At 42.1% G+C, this 26166-nt stretch overlaps 2 protein-coding genes across 7 annotated transcripts in view; one reads left to right on the top strand and one right to left on the bottom strand.

Annotated features, from left to right (window-relative positions):
- SPAG1 (sperm associated antigen 1) overlaps nucleotides 1–26166 on the bottom strand; it is an 84303-nt gene that overhangs the window by 17691 nt on the left and 40446 nt on the right. The window contains exons 11-13 of the mRNA XM_057303063.2: nucleotides 11406–11747; nucleotides 10916–11015; nucleotides 4454–4606 (exon numbers count right to left, since the gene is read on the bottom strand). Of these exons, the coding sequence (XP_057159046.2) occupies nucleotides 4454–4606; nucleotides 10916–11015; nucleotides 11406–11747 (595 nt within the window). The remainder of the gene's footprint in view (nucleotides 1–4453; nucleotides 4607–10915; nucleotides 11016–11405; nucleotides 11748–26166) is intronic.
- Nucleotides 1–26166, top strand: part of RNF19A (ring finger protein 19A, RBR E3 ubiquitin protein ligase) — a 118200-nt gene that overhangs the window by 85252 nt on the left and 6782 nt on the right. For 2 of the 6 annotated variants that reach the window (XR_010112995.1, XR_010112996.1), the window contains exons 11-14: nucleotides 2939–3035; nucleotides 5664–5780; nucleotides 7341–7491; nucleotides 7604–9735. Coding sequence is in view for 1 of the 6 variants with exons in the window: in XM_055116788.2 (XP_054972763.2) it covers nucleotides 2939–3035; nucleotides 5664–5715 (149 nt within the window). In the remaining 5 variants the exon portion in view is untranslated. Of the gene's footprint in view, nucleotides 1–2938; nucleotides 3036–5663; nucleotides 5781–7340; nucleotides 7492–7603; nucleotides 9738–26166 lie in introns of those variants that run through there. The other 4 variants (XR_010112997.1, XR_010112994.1, XR_010112993.1 and 1 more) reach the window with 3 other exon arrangements.

The following is a 26166-nucleotide window of genomic DNA, read 5'->3' as shown; positions in this document are numbered from 1 at the left end:
TTTTTGAGAAAGTTAAATATATTAATAAAACTAAAATTTAGGAGGCCTAGAAGAAATGTCTCCTGTAATATTTAAAATCATTACTAAATTGATAATGTATTACTCTTGAGAATGATCAGAAGTATTTTAGAATTTCTATGCCCAAACTGTACATTATGATAACCACATTACCAACTACTGTGGTTGACAACAGGTGTACAAGACTGGCTGCCAACACTGGTAAGGGCTCGCTGTCATGTGAATAATGCTTTTTCTCAAAACACTTACATGTAGTTAAGATACTCTTTCTTGCTCTGTATTTTTTTCATCTCTATAATTATCAGTTTATTCTTTTGTTTGTTTGTTTGTTTTGTTTTTGAGATGGAGTCTCACTCTGTCGCCCAGGCTGGAGTGCAGTGATGCGACCTCGGTTCACTGCAACCTCTGCCTCCCGGGTTCAGGCAGTTCTCCTACCTCAGCCCCCCAAGTAGCTGGGATTACAGGCACGCGCCACCACGCCCAGCTAATTTTAGTATTTTTAGTAGAGACGGGGTTTTGCCATGTTGGCCGGTCTGGTCTCAAACTCCTGACCTCAGGTGATCTCAGCCTACCAAAGTGCTGAGATTACAGGCGTGAGCCACCGCACCCAGCCCCATTTATTCTCTTTTCATATGAATAAAGATGAAAATACAAGATACCAGATTCTACTACAAGGGCTTTTTTATTAATGGCATTTACTGATGGCCATCATAAAATTTAGATTAATATCCTCAGTGATCACTTTTTCATTATTTTAAACATATAGAATGTCATAATTAGATTTAAAAATAAAATTAAAAATTATGTCTTTTGAACAAATCTGGTTAAAAAGAACTGCTTCCTAAGACTGAATTGGTTTACTGGCAATTAGCAGAATAAATTCAAGTTAGTTAAATCTAGTCGCAACTTTTTGTGTGGAAAACTTTTATATTTATATATAGACAAATGTAATGCACATAATTTCCCTACAGTTTCTTAAACTTAAATTTCCATAGTGATCTTTGGTTATAATAATTGAATCTTATGCTTTAATGTAAAAAAAAATTTAAATTAATGTATAACCACCCAGAATTGCAGAAGAAAAAGAAGTTTCAGAAAAAAGAATTTTCAAGCAAAACTTATATTACCAGCAGAGAGGAAGGAAGAAGCAGCTGAAAAGAGACGATGTGTTGCCAGGGAATAAATAAGTATATGCAGGGAAATTTAACATATAAGATTCCTGGAGAGGAAGAGAGGCATATGGTTAATGGAAGACAGAAACAAAATAAATACAGATGTTTAAATTTTTAAAAAAAAGCTTCTGCTGTTTAATTTTCCATAATGAATTGGAATAGATGGAAAAGCAAGCATAAATGTGGGATTCACAAATAAGAAATAGTGAAAAATTTTAAACAGATATTGTATATAAAAATATACATGGCAAAACCAAAGCCTCCTCATCAACAAAATATCGACAAGAACCATTCAATTAAAAAAAGACTCAGTCTTAAAAGTCAATTACTTTAAATGAACCTTCTTGAGTACATATAACAAATATAATACAATCTTCAAAAAGTTAAACATAGAATTACCCAGCAATTCTACTCCTAGGCATATACAAAAAGGAACTGAAAGCAAGTATGCACACAAAAATTTGTCCATGAATGGTCACAGCAGCACTGTTCACAATAGCCAAAAGGTGAAAATGACCCAAATGTTCATCAACTGGTGAATGGATAAACAAGATGTGATATGATATATACATGCATATAATGGAATGTTAGCCATAAAAAGCAATGAAGTACTGATCCATGCTATGCCGTGGATGAACCCTGAAGACATTATGCTAAGTGAAAGAAGCCCAACACAAAAGGCCATATATGATTCCATTTAGATAAAACATCAGAACAGATAAACCCATAGAGACAGAACACAGATTGTGGTTGCCAGGGGCTGGGGGGAAAGGAAAATGGGGAGTGGCTGCTTACTGGGTACAGGGCTTCCTTTTGGGGTGGTGGAAATGTTTTGGAACTAGAAAGAAGTGATGACTGCCCAAGATGGTAAGTGTACAAAATGCCACTGCATTGTACATGTTAGTTAATTTTATGTACATGAATTCTACCTCAATTTTTTAGAAAAACTATAATGCAAAAGGTCAGAAATGTCAGTAATCATGTTCTCTCAGACCCATTTCTCCCTTCAACCATTCAGCCTACTATTAATTAGACTTCCTAAAATACCTTTTCATCAGGCCCTCCTCTCTGCCAGATACTTCCGGTGTCTCCCCACTTTCCATTTCATGATAACCTCTAACACTATGAGAAGATCTTACTTTCTCCAGCTCTACCTTGAAAACTACTAAGCCGAGGATGGGGCGAATTAAAAGCAACAAACAATGCCCCAAAGCACAGGAGTGAACCCTGTGTTCTCTGTTTGAAAATGCACTCATTTTTATTGAGGACGTCTACTGGAGGCAGACACAGGAGGCAGTGCAGCGACAAAGATGAAAAAACACAATTTCTGACCTCAGGGAACACCGGCTAGAGCCACAGGAAAAGAATTTTACACAGGGAGACAGCAAACGTGAAAACAATATAGAAGCTGGGTAATAAAAGAGGGCCCAGTGTTGTGGGGGCACTGAGAAAGGGAACCTAAGGTGCACCTATGGGGTAGGGAGACAGTGGATCAGGGCAAGTAGTTTCCTAGAGGAGGCAAGTCCTCTCCTGATAGATGAGAAGGAATTCAAAGACAAAAAGGAGAAAGGGCCTGCAGGCACATAAAAGGAGGCAGCAGATGGCGCACCGTGGGGTGGCTGTGCAGCGCCAGGTGAGACCGCCTGGTCAAGGCCAAGGAAGCTCAAGGTCAAGGAGGCTGCGGGTGCCAAAGGTTCAGTCTCATCTCACCCCATCACAGATTATGGATGTATGTCCCTTTCTTCTAGGCAGGCTGGGATCAGACAGGTTCCCTGTGACTACCAAGAGAACGGTTGTCACCTCTGCCTATGTATTTTTCCAGCAGGGCTGGGACCACATGGGAAGGTAAGGTCTGATTTTAAAACTTACCTTGAATTACCATTCTCATTTTCGACAATTTTGTTTAAGGTCTCTTCATGTTCTCTCAGCATCCTTCAAAGTCCCCTTCAAGTGCTCTCTCTGCAACAAGTTCAGCCCATACAGACACAGGTGGCCTGGCCTCTCTGTGATCCCCTTCCCCCAGCCTGGGGATAAACTGCTGTACACTGTTTCTACCCAACTATATTCTAGTATGTTTAAAGACGGAGACCATGTCATTTTTTTCCCCTTTTTTTCTTTTTTGAGGGGATCAAGGCCTGGTCCACTAGACTAGCACGGGGTACAGTGTAACATATAAATATTTCAGAAGTTACACTTTAAGCAAATGGGATCAGAAAATGTCATACATAACTAGAAATGTTATCCAACTAGTTAATTTTCAAATTTCACCAGAAAGCAATTGATGAAGTCTGGAAGTTTTTACCTTCCCATTCTCACGCTGGGGGTAAATAGGTCATAACATAAATTAGATCCAAATTCTTTGCTATTTCGCCATTATAAATTACTATTCATCCTAGATAAGTGTCTATTTACAAGGGCATATAACAGAAATATCTGGCAGGCTCATGAAGACATCCATTCTCCTCAGGAGAAACAAGAGATATGTTTCCACTTACAGATATGGTGCCAATGAACACCTGCAAATCCTGTGGGAGGAGAGGATTCAACACAGCAGTTTTCACCACATTTTTGGATCTTATTCTATAGCTAGCACTGATTTATTTATTTAATTTTAATTTTTTTTTTTTGAGATGGAATCTTGCTCTGTTGTCCAGGCTGGAGTGCAGTGGTATGATCTCAGCTCACCGCAATCTCTGCAGCCTGGGTTCAAGCAATTCTCCTGCCTCAGCCTCCTGAGTAGCTGGGATTACAGGCGCCCGCCACCACACCTGGCTAATTTTTGTATTTTTAGTTGAGATGGGGTTTCGCCATGTTGGCCAGGCTGGTCTCGAACTCCTGACCTCAAGTGATCCACCCGCCTTGGCCTCCCAAAGTGCTAGGATTACAGGCATCAGCCACCGCACCCAGCTACTAGTACTGATTTTATGATATCTATGTAAATACCCTCTTATCACCACATATATTTAAGCAGCACATATGAGTTATATCCTGGGTTACTAAGACCAAAAAAAAATACTGATTGAACAGTAATAAATGGATCAGAAAACAAATACAAAGGCATTAGAGGACAAGTCAGAATGAATTAAGGGAGAGTCAGAAATTAAGTTAAGGGAGAGAACCATTTGATGGAATAAAAGAAGGCAATCATTCAGGTGATAAAAGTAACTGAGAACACATCTATATTTTGACATGTTCTTGAAGGAGGGGAAGGGAAAAACAGTATAAAACAACTAGATTTTAGGTAGCTGCCTCAGATTAATTACCTGTTAACACTGTCATTTGCTAGCTGGAGTCCACAGTCTATCTGCAACACTGTTTTATAATCCACATAAGCTTTCCCATACTGCTCTAGAGTTTCATAGGCCATCGCCCGCCTCAGAAGAGGTTTCATAGAGAATGGATGAAGTTCCAGAGCCCTAAAGAAGACAAAAATATTACATACCATTTGTTTTGAAAAATGCTCTTTCGTTTATACTTCACTGAATAGATACTGCAGTACTGAACTCTCAAAAATGTACACATCCGAGACCTCGTCTTGGGAACCAGGCAACATGCCAGAAAGGCAAACCCAGAGTAAGAAAGCAATCATATTTGTGTTCCTTTCTTTTAAACCAGTAGCAAAGCGCTCTGCATTTACTCTTTCCCACTGAGCCGGGAGCTCCCTGGCAGCATGCCCTGGCCTCCCCAGTCCCCTAACAGAGCAGCATGGCACAAGGCACACAGCAGGGTTTCAACAGATTGTCGTTGACAGATTAAAATGAAAATTCTTATTTGCACCTATGTATTTAATAATAAAGTACAGAACCATAAAAGTTGCATCACATTTTGAAAATCGGCACTCTAAAACTTATTAGTTCATTATGATTCACTTGCTGCAAAAGGGCTTCAAAAACAGACCAAAGGGGAATCAAGGAACTAAACCTACAATGATTTCTTCTAAGTTATGAATTTTCATCTTGCACGTTTTAGTCTATGAAGTGTTTCCAATATCACTAAAGATGTATCTCATGGTTGTGTTTTTTGGTTTTGTTTGAAGTGTTTAAAGCTACTTCAGCATTTAACGTACTTCATTATATTCTGAAGTAAAACAATAAAAAAACTGTACATATAATCCTCGATTTACAATATGGTTATGTCCCAATAATCCCATGGTAAACTGAAAATATGTTAAGTCAAAAGGCAGCGCAGAGCCTTTGGTTAAAGAATCACAAATCTGTATTTATGAATGAAAACTATAGTACTCTTGGTTTTAACAAAATCAACAGAAGCTGCAAAGTCCTCCATGCAGAGATCCTATGAAGAGCCTCCTTTCTATATAACCTAACTAACATCTGCACCAGACTGTCCACATTGATTGTGGATTTATTCTTTCAACTCATGCTATAAGCAGTTAATATATCAAGTATTTAACTTTCCAGGAAAGCATGAGCAAGGGCTGCTTTCTTTAACTTGCTGTTTTTCCAATACTCTTAGAAATCTGCTGTCTATTCCTGTCTACAATGATTCAGCAATGAGGAAACATTGACCGAGTATCTGCTATGTGCTAGTCACTGTAGACTTCCCCATCTAATCTCACAACAAACCTGTCAGGTAAATATTAATATGTTCATTATGTGGGTGAAGAAACAGAAACATGAGGAGTGACGTGCCCACAGGTCAGTTCTTTCTAATGTGAGCTTCGGGAAGGCAATTGGCATTGCCTGTCCTGAGCACCACTATATTCCCAGTCCTAGATCACCTGGGTCATGAGAGGCACTCAGCAAACTTCTCTGTGAGCCCTCAAAAGCCTACACTCTGCCTACCGCAGTACACATACAAACACTGCAAATGAAGGAACTCTTGAGTCATTTGCCACTCAGACCACATCATACAGATACTCAGCTGCACTTGTGGGAGCCCTTCTGGCGTATCATAGAAGTTACTCTAGAAATGCTGTTAAACCTAATCTGCTTCACTTCTCTGAAAAAATAACCAATTTCACTCTGCCTAGGTGTTAGGATTGTGAGTGATTTTAATGATAGTCTTTGTGCTGTGCTAGTTTTTTCTTAAGTTTTCTATAATAGGTAAGTGGTTTTTTAAAACAGTAAATGTTATTTAAAATATAAAATTAAAATCAAGTAAACATATTTCAACACTAGACAATAGATCTGTGGGCATCAGGATCTGTCACCTGTACCACTGCCTTAAATTTAGCTTAGTTTAATGTTTAGGTAATATTAACTCTATGAGCAGAGTCACAACCATGTGACTACCTTCACTTCACAGAAGACTTCCAATGACCGAGGTGCCATTTATCTATTCAAGATGGCCTTAAGCCAAGCTTGGGATCTAAAACTGATGAGATGCTGTATTAATTTTTAGCACTTTCTGCCCAGTAAATTTTTTTCTTTAACCACAATCCTGAAAATGAATATGAACTTATGAATGGAAATTCCATTAAGGAAAAAAACCACCCATGTATAAAAATAAGCACAGAGAACTTTTGAAGCAGAGCTTACAAAAGAGGCTGTCTATTCAAGGTAACACAGTTAAGACCCTAAAAAATCTTCCAATTTCAAGACTGTGAGAGTAGCAAAGATAAGAAAAAGCAGAGAACTGGCCAGGCACGGTGGCTCAAGCCTGTATGTAATCCCAGAACTTTGGGAGGCCAAGGTTGGCAGACCACTTGAGGCCAGGAGTTCAAGACTAGCCTGGCCAACATGGCAAAACCCTGTTTCTACTAAAAAAAAATACAAAAATTAGCTGGGTTAGGTGGTGCACACCTGTAATCCCAGCTACTTGGGAGGCTGAGGTACAAGAATCACTTGAACCCAGGAGGCAGAGGCTGCAGTGAGCAGAGATCGTGCCATTGCACTCCAACCTGGGTGACAGAGTGAGACTCTGTCTCAAAAAAAAAAAAAAAGAAAAGAAAAGAAAAACGAAAAAGGAGAGAATTACTAGGCAACATTCATTTGTATTTAGTCTGTTGAAATGTCCTCAATGGAAAGTCACCAAAAGATTTTTGGTGTGGTTTAGATAAACCAAAAAGGTTCTGATAGATGAGAAAAGTGAAATATTTTAGCTTATAAACAATTACGAGTATTTTAAAAGTTGTAAAATGATGGCTTTCAAACTGAAGCATCATAACCCCTTTTCATGTTTCACCTGGAGGTCTAAAAGACAGTCATGGAGATGCTGTGGTGAGGGGAGAGGCCAGGCTTAGAGACCTTCAAGATCTTCAACACCCCCGCAACCCCCACCCTGCACTCCAAATGGCCACTCTCCAAACACACCCCTGGAAAACAACCAATGCTCCTCAGAGGTAAAGACATTTAAAATCAAATGTTAGTTTTTCCCAGAATACATCTAAAAATTATTTTCATAGGTAAAATTTTCTCCTCTTATTTTAAATTTTGCCTGTTTTTCTTTCTCAGTGTTTGCCTCCTGATACCACTTATCTGGTGATAAGAACTTTTGGGCCAGGCACAGTGGCTCATCCCTGTAATCCCAGCACTTTGGGAGGCCAAACCAGGTGGATCACTTGAGGTCAGGAATTCAAGACCAGCTTGGCCTGCAGCATGGTGAAACCCCTTCTCTACAAAAAATATGAAAAATTAGCCAGGTGCGGTGGTGAGTGCCTGTAATCCCAGCTACTCGGGAGGCTGAGGCAGGAGAATCACTTGAACCTGGGAGGCGGAGGTTGCAATGAGCCGAGATTGCGCCACTGCACTCCAGCCTGGGGGACAGAGCAAGACTCAGTCTCAAAAAAAAAAAAAAAAAAAAAGAACTCATGGAACTCTCCAAAGAGCAAAGATAATTAACTGAAAAACTAAAACAAAACAAAACGAAAACACAAAAACTCCCTTTAACATGTATGCAATCTGTTTGAATATAGTCACTTGAGCTGAAAAGATGTTCACAAAAGCACAGAGTGGCTTCTCTGGCATTAAAACAAGATTGAGAATCACTGCTTTAGTGTAAAATCACCCCCTGCTGGGCCTCATCTCCATTTCTCTTACACTGGGACTGGTAGGCCAGCTATCAAAGAAAACATCTGAGTAGGTCGGTCTCTACGGAGGTCAGCACCAACCAGCAAGGCCAGGTTCCTTGCCTAGAAAACAGCTCTTAAGGTTAGCACAACCTACCTAAACCGACGCCCACTTCCCTCTCCGGTGAGCCATCTCCTGCCCTCCCCTTGGACAAGCCCCCACTCTAGCCTCCCTGGACACCATGGCTGGAGTCCCATACTTGACTTTCTCCTCTGTCTACACTGAAACACAGCCAATTTTAGCCAGTAAATGTTAATCACCTTAGAGGATCTCAGATAAGGACAACACAAATCCACTCTTTTGCAGCAGCTCTAACGTTAGGGGTCTCAAGTTTTAACTAAAGTGTCCTGACCTCCCTCACTGTGGAAAGGCCTAAAACGAGTCTGAAAGGTAATGTATTAGAAACAGACACTTGAGCTGAAAGGATGTTGGCTGCAAATCACCACGGGCTTGGTATCCAACAAATTCACATGGTCTGGTCTGTTAGTTAAGAGCACTGGTAAAAGCCCTTAACAACTGGCTCTCTGGGTAAAGAAAAAAGGAGGGGTGGGAAGCCCAGATTTGTGGCATTTGCTCATTTCATGGTATTAAATGGTATCCCACCATGGCAGATTTCAAAATATCAACTTGACATCAACCAGCTCACAAAATCCTGAAAAATGTAATGATTAGCGAGTGTGAGCCAGCACAACTGAGGATGCGGTCTGATGTCAGGCCAAAGAGAATATAAGTATTATTCACTTCAAATTTAAATATGTAAAACTGGCAAAAAAATTCAAGTGCCTCAAGGCCTTCTTTTTAAACTTAGGCACAGATACTAGCAAGCTTTACCCATATCAATAAACTGGGCCGGGCGCGGTGGCTCACGCCTGTAATCCCAGCACTTTGGGAGGCCGAGGCGGGTGGATCACGAGGTCAGGAGATCAAGGCCATTCTGGCTAACACTGTGAAACCCCGTCTCTACTAAAAATACAAAAAATTAGCCGGGCGTGGTGGCGGGCACCTGCAGTCCCAGCTACTCTCCAGGCTGAGGCAGGAGAATGGGGTGAACCCAGGAGGCGGAGCTTGCAGTGAGCCGAGATGGCGCCTGGGCAACAGAGCGAGACTCTGTCTCAAAAACAAAACAAAACAAAACAAAAAAACTAAATAAACTGATACAGCCAATGAAAACAATAATACATTACTCACCTTATAAACAGTGTCCACATAATTTACTGTTCAAACTAGAGTTTCTGAGAGTGTTATATGAGACAACAGGAGTAAGCCAGAGCTGTGTTAGTCAAACTAGGACATGACTTCTTCTTTTTTAGATGTAGTAATAGTAGCTTCTTGCCAAAGGGCTTCTTATTACTTAATGGTGGAAAACAATGTTTTATTTATGTAGCTATTTACCATCCAGGCAGGTAACTTATTGAGTACCACGGGTGACTATTATGCTTCGAGGGGTATGAAGCTGTATAAGACAGGGTTCCTCAGAGGACAGCAGAGGCTGGAAAGGGTAGGGGGAAGTGGGGGACAGGCAGAGATTTGTTAAAGGATATAAAATTACAGCTAGATAGGAGGCACATGTTCTAGTGTTCTATAGCACTGTAGGATGACTATAGTTAACAATGATACATAGTTTCATATATATATATATATATATATGAGTAAAGTTTACAGAGTCTCTTGTCTGTTGCCCAGGCTGGACTGCAGTGGTGGCATCTCTGCTCACTGCAACATCTGCCTCCCAGGTTCAAGCAATTTTCCTGCTTCAGCCTCCCGAGTAGCTGAGACTACAAGGGTATGCCACCACGCCCAGCTAATTTTTGTATTTTTAGTAGAGACTAGCTTTCATCATGTTGGCCAGGACTGTCTCAAACTGACCTCAAGCAATCCACCCACCTTGGCCTCCCAAAATGCTGGGATTACAGGCGTGAGCCACTGTGCCTGGCCACATCATATATATCGAAGCATCACTCGGTACCCCATAAATATGTACAGTGATTATTTGTCTATTAAAAAAGAAAAGACATGGTTCCTAACCTCGATGTGTTTAAACCCCCTTCAGTGGGTAACAGTACTTAGAGGTGTGACCGAGTGTCAGTGTAGGTGTTACAGGCCTGCAGATGACCAGGAAGTCTAGGGCACCCAAGAAGGTAGAGAGAAGGGGTAGCTGAGCAAGAACTTCAGAAGCTAAGATGTGCAAAGGGCATTACCACCATTAGGGGCAACATGGGCAAGGGCTCAGAGAACAAGGTGGGCGAGAGTAAGCAAGTGGTCCAGTAGACCAAACGGAAGGAGAAACTTGCTTGGAGGCAGTGTAGTGACAGAGAAGTTTACAGTTATTTCGAAGCCAATACTGAGCCATTAAAGGCCTGTTGGAAACAATCTGAACAAAATAATGTTTCAGGAAAGTTATTCTGATGCCGCAGTGGATTGGAATTAGTTATCAGGCTTCTCCAGTAGTCTAGGAGTGATATGAAAAGAGCACGAATTAGGGCGGTAGCAGTGGAAATGAAAAAAGTTTGCACAATCTTCTATAACTCTCTTCATATACGTAAGATAATTTATGATTTTTATGCATCAATCAATTAACATACCATAAAGCTCTTAAGAAATTAGATCCTTAGGCAGAAAATTTAGCATCTTGGATATTGCATTCACCATAATGAAATTATAACAATCTCTTGACAAACCTGAAAACGTGCAGTTTACCTGTTACAATCTTGAATGCAGCCACTGCAGTTTCCTTCTTTTAGGTAACATGCTGCTCTATTTGAATATAAGATACTTAGATCATCTGCAATTTCACTTCCTAAAAATCACATTTAATTAAATACAGTTAAAATCCATTAGCAAGATCACAGTTCACCAGAATTACAAGACGGCCGAGGTCTCCGGTGGGGTGGCACTGCAGTCCTGCAGACTGATAATGCAGAACTCCACGGAGCTGCTACCCGCAACAGCCACCAAGGGAAAACCCGGCAGGGACGGAGGCAAACGTGCCTGGCCGGGAACATGCCCGCATTCCAAGGTGCTGCTCACTGAGGTCAGGTGGCACGGCGCTCTTTGTCACCTGGGAGGAATGCAGCGATGCCGGCGCCTATCACTCAGGAGGCGGCAGCGCCTCTCCCACGGGGCCCCCGGGGGTCGGGTGAACCGCAGCGCGAGGGGCCCGGGAAGCGGCGGGGCGCGGCGCACCTACCTGCAGGCTCCAGGAGCGCGATTGCCGCCGAGTACTTGCCGGCCGCCTCGGCGAACTGCCCGCTTCGGAACAGCTCGTTGCCCTGGCTCTTCAGGCCGGCAGGGTTCTCCGCGCCCTGCCCGCCGCCCGGATGCCCGGTGGCGCCGCCGCCCGCCGCCGCCGCCGCCGCAGAGGCCCGCCGTGGGCTCCGCTTGTCCGCGCCGGCCTCCGGGGTCTGGCCCCGCCGCGGCGCGCCCCTTGCCGGCCGCTTGCCGCCTTCGGCTTTGCCAGTCAGCTTCTTCTGGATGTTGCCCATGACGCACGGCTGGGCGGCGCGCGCGGCTCCCGCCGGCTCCGCGGGCTCTGTGAGGAAGTGGATGCGGGAAGTGAGGGTTTGCATCACCGGGAGCAGTTGCCGCGGAGGCCGCGGGGGCGCCCGGCGCGGAGGGCGGGCTCTGGGGAAGCCGGGTCGGGCACCGCCCCTGCGGGCGGAGCCTGTGCTGCCGGACCTCTAGGGCCAGTTGGCCCAGTCCGCTCCCTCGAGGCCCCTGCGGCTTCCTGAGGACTCGGCTCCCGGGCTTCGGCCAGAAACCTACCCTGTCTCTAACTTTTTAAGCGCTGAAGGGCCTGTGGCTGAAAACCGGCATCTCAGAGCCATCCCCTTCATCAAGTCCACCTGTCCAGGTGAGCTTACAAAATACGTACTTTTTTGAATGGAGTTGCAAAAACGTGAATACAATTATAATACCCAACACGGAGGCACCTTTCCTTATTTTAAAAGATTGGGAGAAAAAGATTTGAAAGAAAAATAAAGCGTAAGTAATTTTTAAGTCATTTTAAAAGTGAAGTTAGCAAAAAAGTCACAAATTAGGCACCTAGTTTTTAAGCTTAAAGGGAGCCTTAAAAACACAGCAAATTTTCCATCCCATTGCCTTATTCAAACTAAAAATTTCTTTGATTTTGATTAGGAGTTCAGGTATTAATAGCTTTAATAATTGTTGAATCTATTTTTAAATATAAAAAGGATGTATAAATATTTAATTTATGGTGTCTTAGCAATATTTAAAACAAAGCAATTAATCATTTCACAGCACTGTTAAAAAGTACTTAAATATAGAGATTTCCAAGCTTTCTCTTTTAACGAATTCTTATCTGATTCTTAATGGATATATTTTCCATTCTTTTTCATGAATGGTAAAGCCAAGATTTTAAGCACAGAGACAGAGGGTATAGAAAAGCACAATTATTTAAGTGAAAATCAGTGGATGATCATCTTTAGACAAGCATCAAGTATAAAAACACATTAATAAATACTGTTTTCTATACAGCAGAATAACATCCAATTTGGATCACCAGCCAAAGGGATCTTAATTATTAAAACAATAAAAAGATTTTGCTATAAAGATAAATCTGCAGATTAAACCCAGTAGGGTTATTAGAGTAAGGCTCCAGTTTTAATCTGGTTTCTGTCAATCAGGTTCTCCACCAGAAACTGGGTGAAAGCACGAAAGTCAGGGTCGGCAGAAACAATGGTCAGCTTGGTATTACTTTCCACCCCTTTGCACAGTATCCCCTCGGGTCTGACCAATACTATCACTAAAGAGCTGCAGTTCATTTAGAACTTGATATGGATCACATTAATCCTAATACCAAGTATTATCATTCCCACTTTACAAATGAGGCAACAGAGAAACAAGAAGCTAAGGAATGCGCTCTAGTACACAGAGCTAGAAGCCAGCATAACTCGGATTTGTTTTTATTTTTATTATTTGTATGTATTTATTTTGACACAGGGTCTTGCTCTATTGCCCAGGATGGAGTGCAATGGTGCCATCATAGCTCACTGCAGCCTCGACCTCTGGGGCAGGCAATCCTCCCCTTAGCTTCCAGAGTAGCTGGGACTACAGGTGAGAGCCAGCCACCATGCCTGGCTAATGTTTAAAATTTTTTATACAATTGAGGCCTTGCTATGTTGTCCAGGATGGTCTCAAAGTCCTGGTCTCAAGCAATCCTCTCTCCTTGGCCTTCCAAAGTGCAGGGATTGCAGGCATGAGCCACTGTGCCCAGCCATAACCCAGATTTGAACTGAATGCAAAGCATTCTTTCCTTAAGATTGAAATGGCTCTGAACAACTTTGATAGTCTCTGGACAGGTAAACAGAGGCCCAAACATGAAAGACTTGTGAGTTCTGTTGGGTGTTGGGATACCCGTGGGACAATGCAATGGAGCTGTTCAGAGGGTGGCTCCACATGTAGATCAGAGAAGTGGCCTTATCCAGAGACAGTGACTTGGGAGTTACTAATATATAAAAGTTTGGGGCCGGGCACGGTGGCTCATGCCTGTAATCCCAGCACTTTAGGAAGCTGAGGCAGGCAGATCACGAGGTCAGGAGTTCGAGACCACCCTGGCCAACATGGTGAACCCTGTCTCTACTAAAAATACAAAAATTAGCTGGGCATGGTATCGGGTGCCTGTAATCCCAGCTACTCAAAAGGCTGAGGCAGGAGAATCATTTGGACCCTGGGAGGTGGAGGTTGCAGTGAGCCAAGATCGCACCATTGCACTCCACCCTGGGCGACAGGGCAAAACTCCATCTCAAAAAAAAAAAAAGTTTGGGTGTGGAACTGGCAAGGTGGCTCACCCCTGTAATCCTAGCACTCTGGCAGGCTGAGGTAGGAGGATTGCTTGAGGCCACTAGTTTGAAGCAAGCCTGGGCAACATAGCAAGACTCCATCTCTACAAAAAATAAAAATAAAAGTTTGGATGTGGATGGGATCACTCAAAGGCTCATAAGGATCCCTGAGATATACTAACACTTAAAGGATGAACAGAGGACAAATCTACAGTGTAGGCACAGAAATGCCTAGAAATGAGAAAAAAAAACAGGAGCGCATACTGCCTCAGAAACACCAAGAGTAGTTTGGGAAGAAAGGAGTCAACAATAACAACTATCAAAGGAATGAATGGCCAACAGTGTAGCCTCAAGTAGGGTAGTATGAATAGTTGATAGACCAAAAATCCTCAACAAAATACTAGCGAACAGATTCAACAGCATACTGAATGGATTATACACCATGGCCAAGTGGGATTTATCCCAGGAATACAAAGGTAGTTCAGCATTAGAAAATCAATCAATGCCAACACACATCATTAACAGAAAAAGTAAAGAATTGCATACATGATCCCACAATTGATGCTGAAAAGGCATGACAAAATCCAACATGCTTTCATGATTTAAAAAAAAAAAAAAACTCAGAAAACTAGGAATAGAAGTGAAATTCCTCAACATAATAAAGTATATTTATGAAAAACCCAGAGCCAACATCATATTCAAAGATAAAAGTAATGAAAGCTTTCCCCTAAACATCAGCAACAAGACAAGGATGCCCATTTTCACCACGGCTATTCAACACTGTACTAAAAGTTGTAGACTGATCAATTAGGCACTAAAATGAAATAAAAGGCATCCAAATTGGAAAGAAAGTAAAAGTATCTCTATTCATAATTATATGATCCTATTTATATTAAAAAAAAGAATCCACCCCCTTCACCACCCCCACCAAAAAAAACTAGAGCAATAAACAAATTTAGCTAAGTTGTAGGGTATAAGATCAACAAGCCAAAATCAGTGTTTCTATACACTAGCAATGAACACAGCAAAAAGGAAATCAAGGAAACAATTATATTTATAATAGCATCCAAAAGAATAAAATACCTAGGAATAAATTTAACCAAGGAGATAAAAGTATTGCTTTAAGAAATTTTTTAAAAGACTTGAATAAATGGAAATATATCCTGTAATCATAGGAAGACTTATTGTTATTAAGGTTAAAATGTTAATAGTACTCAAAGCAATCTACAGATGCAACACAATCCTATCAAAACTTTTTGCAGAAATGGAAAAGACAATCCTTAAATTCATACAATATTGTAAGGAGTTCAGAATAGCCAAAAAGATCCTGAAAAAATAGAGCAAAATCAAAGGACTCTCTTTTCTTCTTCTTTTTTTTTTTTTGAGACAGGGTCTCACCCTAATGATATATTAGTCAGGGTTCTCTCTAGAGGGACAGAATTAATAGGATATATAATATATATATTAGTAGGATTATATATATAGTAGGAATATATATATATATATATATATATATGTATATAAAGGGGAGTTTATTCAGTATTAACTTACATGATCACAAGGTCCCACAATAGGCTGTCTACAAGCTTGAGGAGCAAGGAGAGCCAGTCCAAGTCTCAACAATGAAGAACTTGGAGTGTGATGTTCAAGGGCAGGAAGCACCCAGCACAGGAGAAAGATGTAGGCTGGGAGGCTAGGCCAGTCTCTCCTTTTCATGTTTTTCTGTCTGCTTTATATTCACTGGCAGCTGATTAGATGGTGCCCACCAGATTAAGGGTGGATCTGCCTTCCCCAGCCCACTGACTCAAATGTTAATCTCCTTTGGCAACACCCTCACAGACACACCCAGGATCAATACTTTGTATCCTTCAATCCAATCAAGTTGACACTCAGTATTAACCATTTCAACCACCCCTTGTCAATTTGAACCCATATACATTTCCTGAGATTATACGTAATCTTCAAATAAAGACAATAATAAGGTCATAATTACACCTAACATAATACAACTATCCTTTGTACAACCAGAAATGCACCAATCCCCAACCCGAATACTATAATATAAAGTTAATACTTAAATGCTGACATGAAGTCAATAAATCTTATGTCACATGATAAAGGAAAAAGGAAATAAAATGAAGACATTTCTTAGTACAAACGTATACATGCACAAACATGTTTTTAACAAAAGGAGAAAATACTCATGACAATTACAGTCCATTTCTGCAGCTGGTCACGTGGTCATAGCTGGTATTGATGACTACCTTCTTCTACTACCCATTCTGTATTCCCTTTGCCTTCAGCAAGCACCTCGGCAGGTCGTGGTTTTTTTTCCTGATGGAGTGATCCAAACTTTCATTCCTGAAGGGTCTGGGCCATTTGTAGTCCTGGCTGGGTTGGGCTATTGTAGTTTCCCATTGACCTTAATCAGAGGGCATGGTAATACTAAGACACGCCCTCATGGATCTCCTGCATTCCATGCATACTCTTACTTACCTCCATTGTGGAGTAGACTGATTTTGTCTTGAGAGTCCGGGTCAATCACCCAGCCAACACTGTGACTCCATTCTTAGCCAGTTGACTTAAAGGTAGGAGGAGCACAAAGTGTCCAGGTGGCAATCTTAACTTCCAGTTTAACAGGATCATTGTTGTGTCTCCTTGTGGCAGCATTCCTCCCTCTGGAACTAAGACCTCTAGGCCAGCAGAACGTAATGTCACAAGAACAGGAAGCAATAATTTTGCTAGTGGATTGCTAGGGGTGATGGTGAGTGGTACCACTTCCACTTCCACCCCTTGATTCCTGGACCCATGAATCCTGGCTATGGGGGGAAAAGTACCATGTATTGGACACTGATTCAGAGTATACACAGCCTTCTGGAGAACTTTGCCCCAGCCCTGCAAAGTATTGTCACCTAGTTGATTTTGTAATTGTGACTTCAAAAGGCCATTCTACCATTCTATCAATTCAGCTGCTTCAGGATGATGGAGAAGATGGTAAGACCAGTGAATTCCATGAGTATGAGCCCACTGCCACACTTCTTTAGCCATAAAGTGAGTGCCTTGGTCAGAGGCAATGCCGTGTGGAATAACATGATGGCGGATAAGGCATTCCATGAGTCCATGGATGGTAGTCCTGGCAGAAGCATTGGGTGCTTCTTCCAAGTCCCTGACCATCCAGCCAAACCATTGGCTACAACCCATGAATCAGTGTATAATCACACATCTGGCCATTTCTCCTTCTATGCAAAGTGTACCACCAGGTGCACTGCTTGAAGTTCTGCCCACTGGGAAGATTTCCCTTCACTGCTGTCCTTCAGGGATGTCCTGGAAAGGGGCTGTAGTGCTGCAGCTGTCCACTTTTGGGTGATGCCTGCATATCGTGTAGAACCATCAGTGAACCAGGCCCTAGTCTTCTCTTAGTCTGTCAACTGATCACAGGAAACTCCCCAGGAGGCCATCGGTGCAGGCTGGGGGAGAGAAGGCAAGGTGGCAGGAGTGGAGACCATGGGCATTTGAGCCACTTCCTCATGTAACTTATTTGTGCCTTCAGAACCTGCTTGAGCCTGATCACATATAGACCACTTCCATTTGATGATGGAAGGCTGCTGTGCACAACCCACCTTATGGCTAGATGGGTCAGAAAGCACTCAGTTCATGATAGGCAGTTCAGGTTGCATGGTGACTTGATGACCCATAGTCAAATGTTTAGTTTCCACCAAAGCCCAGTAACAGGCCAAGAGCTGTCTCAAGAGGAAAGCAGTTATCTGCAGAAGATGGCAGGGCCTTGCTCCAAAATCCTAGAGGCCTCCACTGTGATTCATCTATGGGGGCCGCCAAAGGCTCCAAACGGCATCCCTATCTGCCACTGACACCTCAAGCACCATTGGATCTGCTGGGTCATATGGCCCAAGTGGCAGAGCAGCTTGCACAGCAGCTTGGACCTGTGGTAGAGCCTTCTCCTGTTCTGGACCCTGCTCAAAATCAGCCGCCTTTCAGGTCACTCGATAAATGGGCTGGAGTAACACACCCAAATGAAGAATGTGTTGCCTCGAAAATCCAAATAGGCCTTGTGACACCAGGCATTGTGTCTCTTTCTTGGTTGTAGGAGGGGCCAAAGGCCCCTTCACCTTAGAAGGAATATCTTCCTTCACCTTAGAAGGAATATCTTGCTTCACCTTAGAAGGAATATCTCGACAGGCCCCATACCACCGAACCCCAGGAAATTTTACTGAGGTAGAAGGTCCCTGAATTTTAGTTGGATTTATTTCCCATCCTCTTGCATGCAAATGTCTCACCAATAAGTCCAGTGTGTTTGCTACTTCTTGCTCGCTAGGTCCAATCAGCATAACGTCATCAATATAATGGACCAGTGTGATATCTTGCCAAAGCAAAAAGCAATCAAGGTCTCTCTGAATAAGACTATGACACAAAGCCGCAGAGTTGATATACCCCTGAGGTAGGACAGTAAAGGTATATTGGTAACCTTGCCAGCTGATGGCAGATTGCTTCTGGTGGGCCTTGTGGACAGGAATGGAGAAAAAGGCATTTGCCAAGTCAGTGGCTGCATACCAGGTACCAGGAGATGTGTTAATTTGCTCAAGCAATGAAACCATATCTGGTACAGCAGCTGCAATGGAGTCACCACTTGGTTAAGCTTACAATAATCCACTGTCATGCTCCAAGATCCATCCATCTTCTGCACAGGCCAAATGGGGAAGTTGAATGGGAATGTGGTGGGACTCACCACCCCTGCATCTTTCTTCTTTTTTTTTTTTTTTTTTTTTTGAGACAGAGTCTCACTCTGTCGCCAGGCTGGAGTGCAGTGGCATGATCTCGGCTCACTGCAACCTCTGCCTCCCAGGTTCAAGCAGTTCTCCTGCCTCAGCCTCCTGAGTAGCTGGGACTATAGGCGTGCACCACCATGTCCAGCTAATTTTTTTTTGTATTTTTAGTAGAGACGGGGTTTCACCATGTTGCCCAGGATGGTCTCGATCTCTTGACCTCGTGATCTGCCCGCCTCGGCCTCCCAAAGTGCTGGGATTACAGGCGTGAGCCACCATGCCCAGCCAGCCCTATCCCTGCATCTTTTAAGTCCTTGATGGTGGCACTAATCTCTGCAGTCCCTCCAGGGATGCGATATTATTTATGATTTAATATTTTTCTAGGTAGAGGCAGCTCTAGTGGCTTCCATTTGGCCTTTCCCACCATAACAGCCTTCACCCTACCAGTCAGGGAGCTAATGTGGGGGTTCTGCCAGCTGCTAAGTATGTTTATGCCAATTATGCATTCTGGCACTGGGGAAATGACCACAGGATGAGTCCAGGGACCCACTGAACCCGCTGTAAGTCCTGAGCTAAAACTCCATTAGTTACCTGAACTCCATAAGTCCATACTTTAACTGGAGGACCACAATGATGTTTTGGGTCTCCTGGAATCAGTATCGGCTCAGAGGCAGTGTCCAGTAGTCCCTGAAATGTCATTTCCCTTTCCCCAGTGCACAGTTACCCTGGTAAAAGGCCAGAGGTCTCCTTGGGGAAGGATGGGAGAAAGATTCACTGCATAAATTGTTGGTGCTGTAGTGGGGTCCTTCCTCAAGGGGACCCAGACTCCACTTCATTCAAGGGGTTCTGGGTCTGCAAACTGGCTCAAGTCTGGAAATTAATTGAAAAGCCATGATTCTCTGTTTTTATAATTCAAATTAGTCTTTTGTCCATTTGACCCAGATGTTTTCTGCTTGTATAAATTAAGTAGGAATGCAGTAGGCTTCCTATCAATTTCACTTCTAGGAACATCGTGATTAATTAGCCAATGCCAGAGCTCTACATGAGTCAGACTATTCTGATTGCTGCTTTGCCTCTACTGTCCATTATGGTAGCTACGTCCACCTTGCTTTTGACGGTTGAGTGCTACCACTTGGCTCCTGCCACCTCAGGATCCAATTATTCCCATTGTATTTAAATTTTGTAGGTGAGTGACTGCAGTTGCCACTGTTAGATCTGACATACAGAGAAGAGCAATTACACGGCTCTTCAAAGATGCAGGTACTCCCCTCACAAATCTATTTTCCAAGGCATTCATCAAGGGTATATAGAAGATGAGTCAGTCTAAAGTGACTAATCCAGTTCACCATCCCAATCTCCCTAAGCCTTTGGATCCCTTCCTCTATATTAACCCAAGGGAGATCAGGCATTTCCAGCTGGCTCACAGTGGGCCATCTTTTAATCCATAATTCAGCTAACCGAGCAAATAAACTATTATAACCTTTTTTTTTTAACTCTCCAAGCTGCAACATTAAAAGCAGAGTCCCTACTTCATGGGCCCAAATCAATAAATTCAGCCTGATCCAACTCTATGTTATTTCCACCATTATCCCACACCCTTAATATCCATTCCCATGCCTGTTCTCCAGATTTCTGTTTATATAAATTAGAGAACTCAAACAGTTATTTTTGAGTGTAGCGCACCTCCTTATGGGTCACACTCTCAACCTCACCTCTAGGGGCTGGCCAGAGGTCCCTGGCAGGACTTTGGTCTAGAAGCAAACAAGGTTGTTGGGGGTGGCTTCTGAGGAGAATCAACATTACCTTGCCTGGCAACTGTCTCAGGGGAGGCCATCACTGTTGCGTCAGGCAGTGCAGGATTTATCTCCTCAGACAAAGGTGGAAAGGCTGATGGCAGCATGGATCAGGGAGGGGATGTTGCCACTACTGGGTATGGGGAATCTGTTCCTTCTGGCAAAAGAAAGGTTCATCAGAGTTTACAAATTCAGTGTCCCCAGTTTCATCAAGGTCCTCCTACACATCCCCATTCCAAGTTGTAGGGTCCCATTCTTTTCCAATCAATGCCCTTATTTTAACGGTAGACACCTGGCAAAGCTGTGCACGCACCTTTTGTTGCAGGTCAGCCACTCGCATGATGAGAGCTTGTGTCTGTTTTTCCACAATTTCAGCTCTTTCTCTACAGGAGATAAGACTCTCACTCAGGGCAATCTTGGCAGATTTGAGGCTCAGTATCTGCTTCTGAAGCTGAGAGACAGAATCCCTGAGTTCATTTTCTTTCACTACTTTGTCCACTTAACTTAGGAGCAACCAACCAGCTTCATTATGTTCCTTGGTTCTCCACATATGGTCAAAGGAACAATGTATAGAGTCACTAAACTCCTTGCCTCTCATGAGTGATGAATCAGGAGTGTCAAATGCATTTATTTTGCATAACTCTCTAAACAGTTCACACCAAGGACTATCAGTGTTCTCCATACTATTAGAAGTAGAGTCCTTAGCATTTTTGGGTCTAATCATATTAAGTAGCCAACTCCAGAAACCCCAAAACCAACGAAAGAACTGCATCCTTAATATTCTGTTCCTCTGGAACCACTCCGGGTACTAAAATCTATACTAGTCAGGTTTCTCTAGAGGGACAGAACTAATAGGAGATATATATATATATATAAGCTTATTCAGTATTAACTTACACAATCACAAGTTCCCACAATAGGCTGTCTGCAAGCTTGAGGAGCAAGGAGAGCTAGTCCAAGTCTCGAAACTGAAGAAATTGGAGTCTAATGTTCGAGGGCAGGAAGCACCCAGCACGGGAGAAAGATGTAGGCTGCTGGGAGGCTAGGCCAGTCTCTCCTTTCATGTTTTTCTGCCTGCTTATATTCGCTGGCAGCTGATTAGATTGTGCCCACCAGACTTAATGTTAATCTCTTTCAGCAATACCCTCACAGACACACCCAGGATCAATACTTTGTATCCTTCAATCCAATCAAGTTAACACTCAGTATTAACCAGCACAAAGACCAAGGCTGGAGTGCAGTGGTAGGCTCAATATAGCCTTGAACTTCTGGCCTCAGCCTCCCAAAGTGCTAGTATTACAGGCGTGAGCCACTGCACCCAGTCTCACTCTTCTGGATTTCAAAACTTACTAAAAGCTAGAGTAATCAAAACAGTGTAGTATTGGCATAAGGAAAGACACATAGACCAGTGGAAAGGAACTGAGAGTTGATAAGTAAACCCATACATCTATGGCCAGTTGATTCTTGACAAGGGTGCCAAGTCTATTCAGTAGGAAAAGAACAGGTTTTTTTTTTGTTTTTTGTTTTTTGTTTTAACAAATGGTGATGTGACAACTGGATTTCCACATACTAAAAACAAACAAAAACAAAACAGAAAACAAAACTAAGTTGGACGCTCTTTTGGAAAAACTCTCACAAACTGTTTTTCCTCTACTCTCACACCACCACAATAATCATCAACATAGAAGACTTCTGTGACCAAATGTGTGAGGGTTTATCCCCAGGCACCAAGCAGCGGATACTAGCTGAGCATCTTCCAGTTCAGTTCTGATGCTATATGCCTGGAGATAGTGTCAGATTCCACAGGATGAGGGCTTAGTCCCCAAGGCTGTCTCCTACTCCAGACACCAGTTACAAGTCCGGGCCTCCAGAACTTCTCACCAACAGGTTTCAAGTTAGGGTTCCCATGACCCCCCCCTTTGAGTTCAATTAATTTGCTGGAGCAGCTCACTGAACTCCAGACAACATGTTTAATGGCTTATTACAAAGGATACTGCAAGGGTTACAGAGGAAGAGGTGCCTAGGGTGGCCAGGCACCTTCCAGGAACCTCCCTGTGTTCAGCTATCGGAAGGAAAATTTTTGAAGTCAGCATTCCTTCCCTCAGAGTATGTGGCAGGACCCTCTCTGGGGAGGGTCTTCTGACCCACAATCAGAAAGGCAGAGTAAGATTAGAGTCCTGCCTTGGGGAAGGTGAAAGGAGATCTGGAGAGATTGTTTCCTGAAGCCTCAGATAGCCAGCATTATGACAAAAGTCTGTAACAAGGGCTATGGGAGTTGTATAAATCAGGAACTATGACCAAAAAACATATATATATGGATATACACACACACATATGTAATACCACACACATTTACCTCACACTGTATATAAGAATTAAAATGGATCAATAACCCAATAACCTAAGTACAAGAGCTAAAATCAAAAAATCTTAGAAAAACACAGGAGTTGCCCAGGCACAGTGGCTCATGCCTGTAATCCCAGCACTTTGGGAGGCTGAGGTGGGAGAATGTCTTGAGCCCAGGGGTTCAAGACCACCCTGAGTAACGCAGTGAGACCCCTGTCTCTACAAAAAATAAAAATGAAAAAATTAGGCAGGGATGCTGCCATGTGCCTGTAGTCCAGGCTACCTGGGAGGCTGCGGTAGGAGGATCACTTGAGCCCAGGAGTTAGAGGCTGCAGTGAGCTATGATTGTGCCACTCTGCATTTCAGTCTGGGCAACAGAGTAAGACCTTGTCTAAAAAAAGGAAGGAAGGAAGGAAGGAAGGAAGGAAGGAAGGAAAAAGAAATAAAACACAGGAGTAAGTTTTTAAACCTTGGATTTGACAATGGATTCTTATATATGGTATCAAAAGTACAAGCAACAAAAGAAAAAAATCTGAAAAAAATCTTTCTTAAGGGGGGCTCTGAAAAAAAATAAATTGGACTTCATATAAAAATTAAAAACTTGTGCATCCAGCAAAAGAAACTACCAACAGAGTGAACAGGCAACCTACAAAATGGGAGACAATTTTTGCAATCTACTCATCTGACAAGGGGCTAATATCCAGAATCTACAAAGAACTCAAACAAATTTACAAGAAAAAAACAAACAACCCCATCAAAAAGTGGGCAAAGGATATGAACAGACACTTTTCAAAAGAAGACATTTATGCAGCCAACAGACACATGAAAAAATGCTCATCATCACTGGCCATCAGAGAAATGCAAATCAAAACCACAATGAGATACCATCTCACACCAGTTAGAATGGCGATCATTAAGAAGTCAGGAAACAACAGGTGTTGGAGAGGATGTGGAGAAATAGAAATGCTTTTACACTGTTGGTGGGACTGTAAACTAGTTCAACCATTGTGGAAGACAGTGTGGCGATTCCTCAAGGATCTAGAACTAGAAATACCATTTGATCCAGCCAACCCATTACTGGGGATATACTCAAAGGATTATAAATCATGCTGCTATAAAGACACATGCACACGTATGTTTATTGTGGCACTATTCACAATAGCAAAGACTTGGAACCAACCCAAATGTCCATCAATGATAGACTGGATTAAGAAAATGTGGCACATATACCCCATGGAATACTATGCAGCCATAAAAAAGGATGAGTTCATGTCCTTTGTAGGGACATGGATGAAGCTGGAAACCATCATTCTCAGCAAACTATCGCAAGGACAGAAAACCAGACACCGCATGTTCTCACTCATAGGTGGGAATTGAACAATGAGAACACTTGGACACAGGAAGAGGAACATCACACACCGGGGCCTGTCATGGGGTTGGAGTAGGGGGGAGGGATAGCATTAGGAGATATACCTAATGTAAATGACAAGTTAATGGGTGCAGCACACCAACATGGCACATGTATACATATGTAACAAACCTGCACGTTGTGCACATGTACCCTAGAACTTAAAGTATAATAAAAAAATAAAGTCAAAATGAGTTGCTGTACCCTAAAAAAAAAAAAACAAAAAACTTCTGCATCAAAGGAAATTATCAAAAAACTTAAAAGCCCACAGAATGGGAAAAGTATTTGCAAATCATATTTAATAAGGGTCTAGTATCTAGAATATATAAAAAATGCTTACAACTCAACAGTAAAAAGATAAATAACACAATTAAAAATGGGCAAAGAGGCTGAGCGCAGTGGCTCACATCTGTAATCCCAGCACTTTGGGAGGCCAAGGCAGGTGGATCACCTGAGGTCAGGGGTTCAAGACCAGCCTGGCCAACATGATGAAACTCCATCTCTACTAAAAATACAAAAAATTAGCCAGGCATGGTGGTCGGAGCCTGTAATCCCAGCTACTCGGGAGGCTGAGGCAGGAGAATTGCTTGAACCTGGGAGGCGGAGGTTGTAGTGAGCCAAGATCATGCCATTGCACTCCAGCCTGGGCAACAAGAGTGAAACTCCATCTCAAGAAAAGAAAAAAAAAAAAAAAAAGGCAAAGAACTTGAATAGACATTTCTCCAAAGAGGATATACAAATAGCCCATAGGGATTGAAGAGACAGTCAACATAATTAGTTCTTAGGAAAATGCAAATTAAAACCGTAAGGAGTTACCACTACATGCCCATTAAGATGGCTATAGCCAAAAAGGCAGACAATAACAAGTGCTGACAAATATGTAAATAAATTGGAACCCTTATTGCAGGTGGGAATGTAAAATGGGATAGCTACTTTGGAAAACAGTCTGCATTTCCTCAAAGTTAAACACAGAGTTAGTGTATCATCCAGCAATTCCACTCCCAAATAATGCACAAGAAAATCTAAAACATCTGTTCAAACAAAAATCTGTACATGAGCGTTCATGACAGCATTATTCATAATAGCCAAAAAGTGGAAACAACCCAAAGGTCCATCAACTGGTGAATAAAGAAAATCTGGTATTATCTACACAGTGGAATATTATTTCTGCATAAAAAGGAATGAAGTACTAATGCAAGATGCAACATAGATGAACCTTGAAAACATTAAGTGAAAGACAGATATAAAAGTCTACATACTATGATTCCATTTGTATGAAATACTCAAGATAGGCAAATCCATACAAACAAAAGTAGACTAGTGGTTGCCAGGGGCCAGGGGAAGGGTAAAATGGGCAGTAACTGCCAATGGGTATGGAATTTCTTTTGGGGATGATAAAAATATTCTGAAATTAGATCGTGGTGATAGTTGCACAACTTCATGAATATACTAAAATTCACTGAATTTGAAAAGGATGGATTTTACTATATATGAATTATATTAAAATATTTTTAATGCTTATCTTACCTCACTTTTGACAACAAAGGGTACTATTTTTTCTATCTCAGCCAATTTGATAGGAAAGAAAAAGAATCTATTTGATTTTCATTTTTATGAGTAATACAAAGATTACTGATCATTTCTATTTCTTCATTAGTGATTTGTCTGTATGCTTCGCCCAGTTTTGTACTAGCACCTCATCTTTTTCTTATTGTTTTGTAGAAACTTTTCATATTATAAGGTTATCAACCCTTTGCCATCTTTCCTAGTTTGTCATTTGTCTTTTAGTTTTTTAAATGGCGCCTAACATACACATTTTTCA

The sequence above is a fragment of the Pan paniscus genome, chromosome 7 (genome assembly GCF_029289425.2).
Source record: "Pan paniscus chromosome 7, NHGRI_mPanPan1-v2.0_pri, whole genome shotgun sequence".
Classification (NCBI taxonomy): Eukaryota; Metazoa; Chordata; class Mammalia; order Primates; family Hominidae; genus Pan; species Pan paniscus.
The sequence above is the reverse complement of the archived record's forward strand: the minus strand, read 5'-3'. Positions and strand labels throughout refer to the sequence as shown.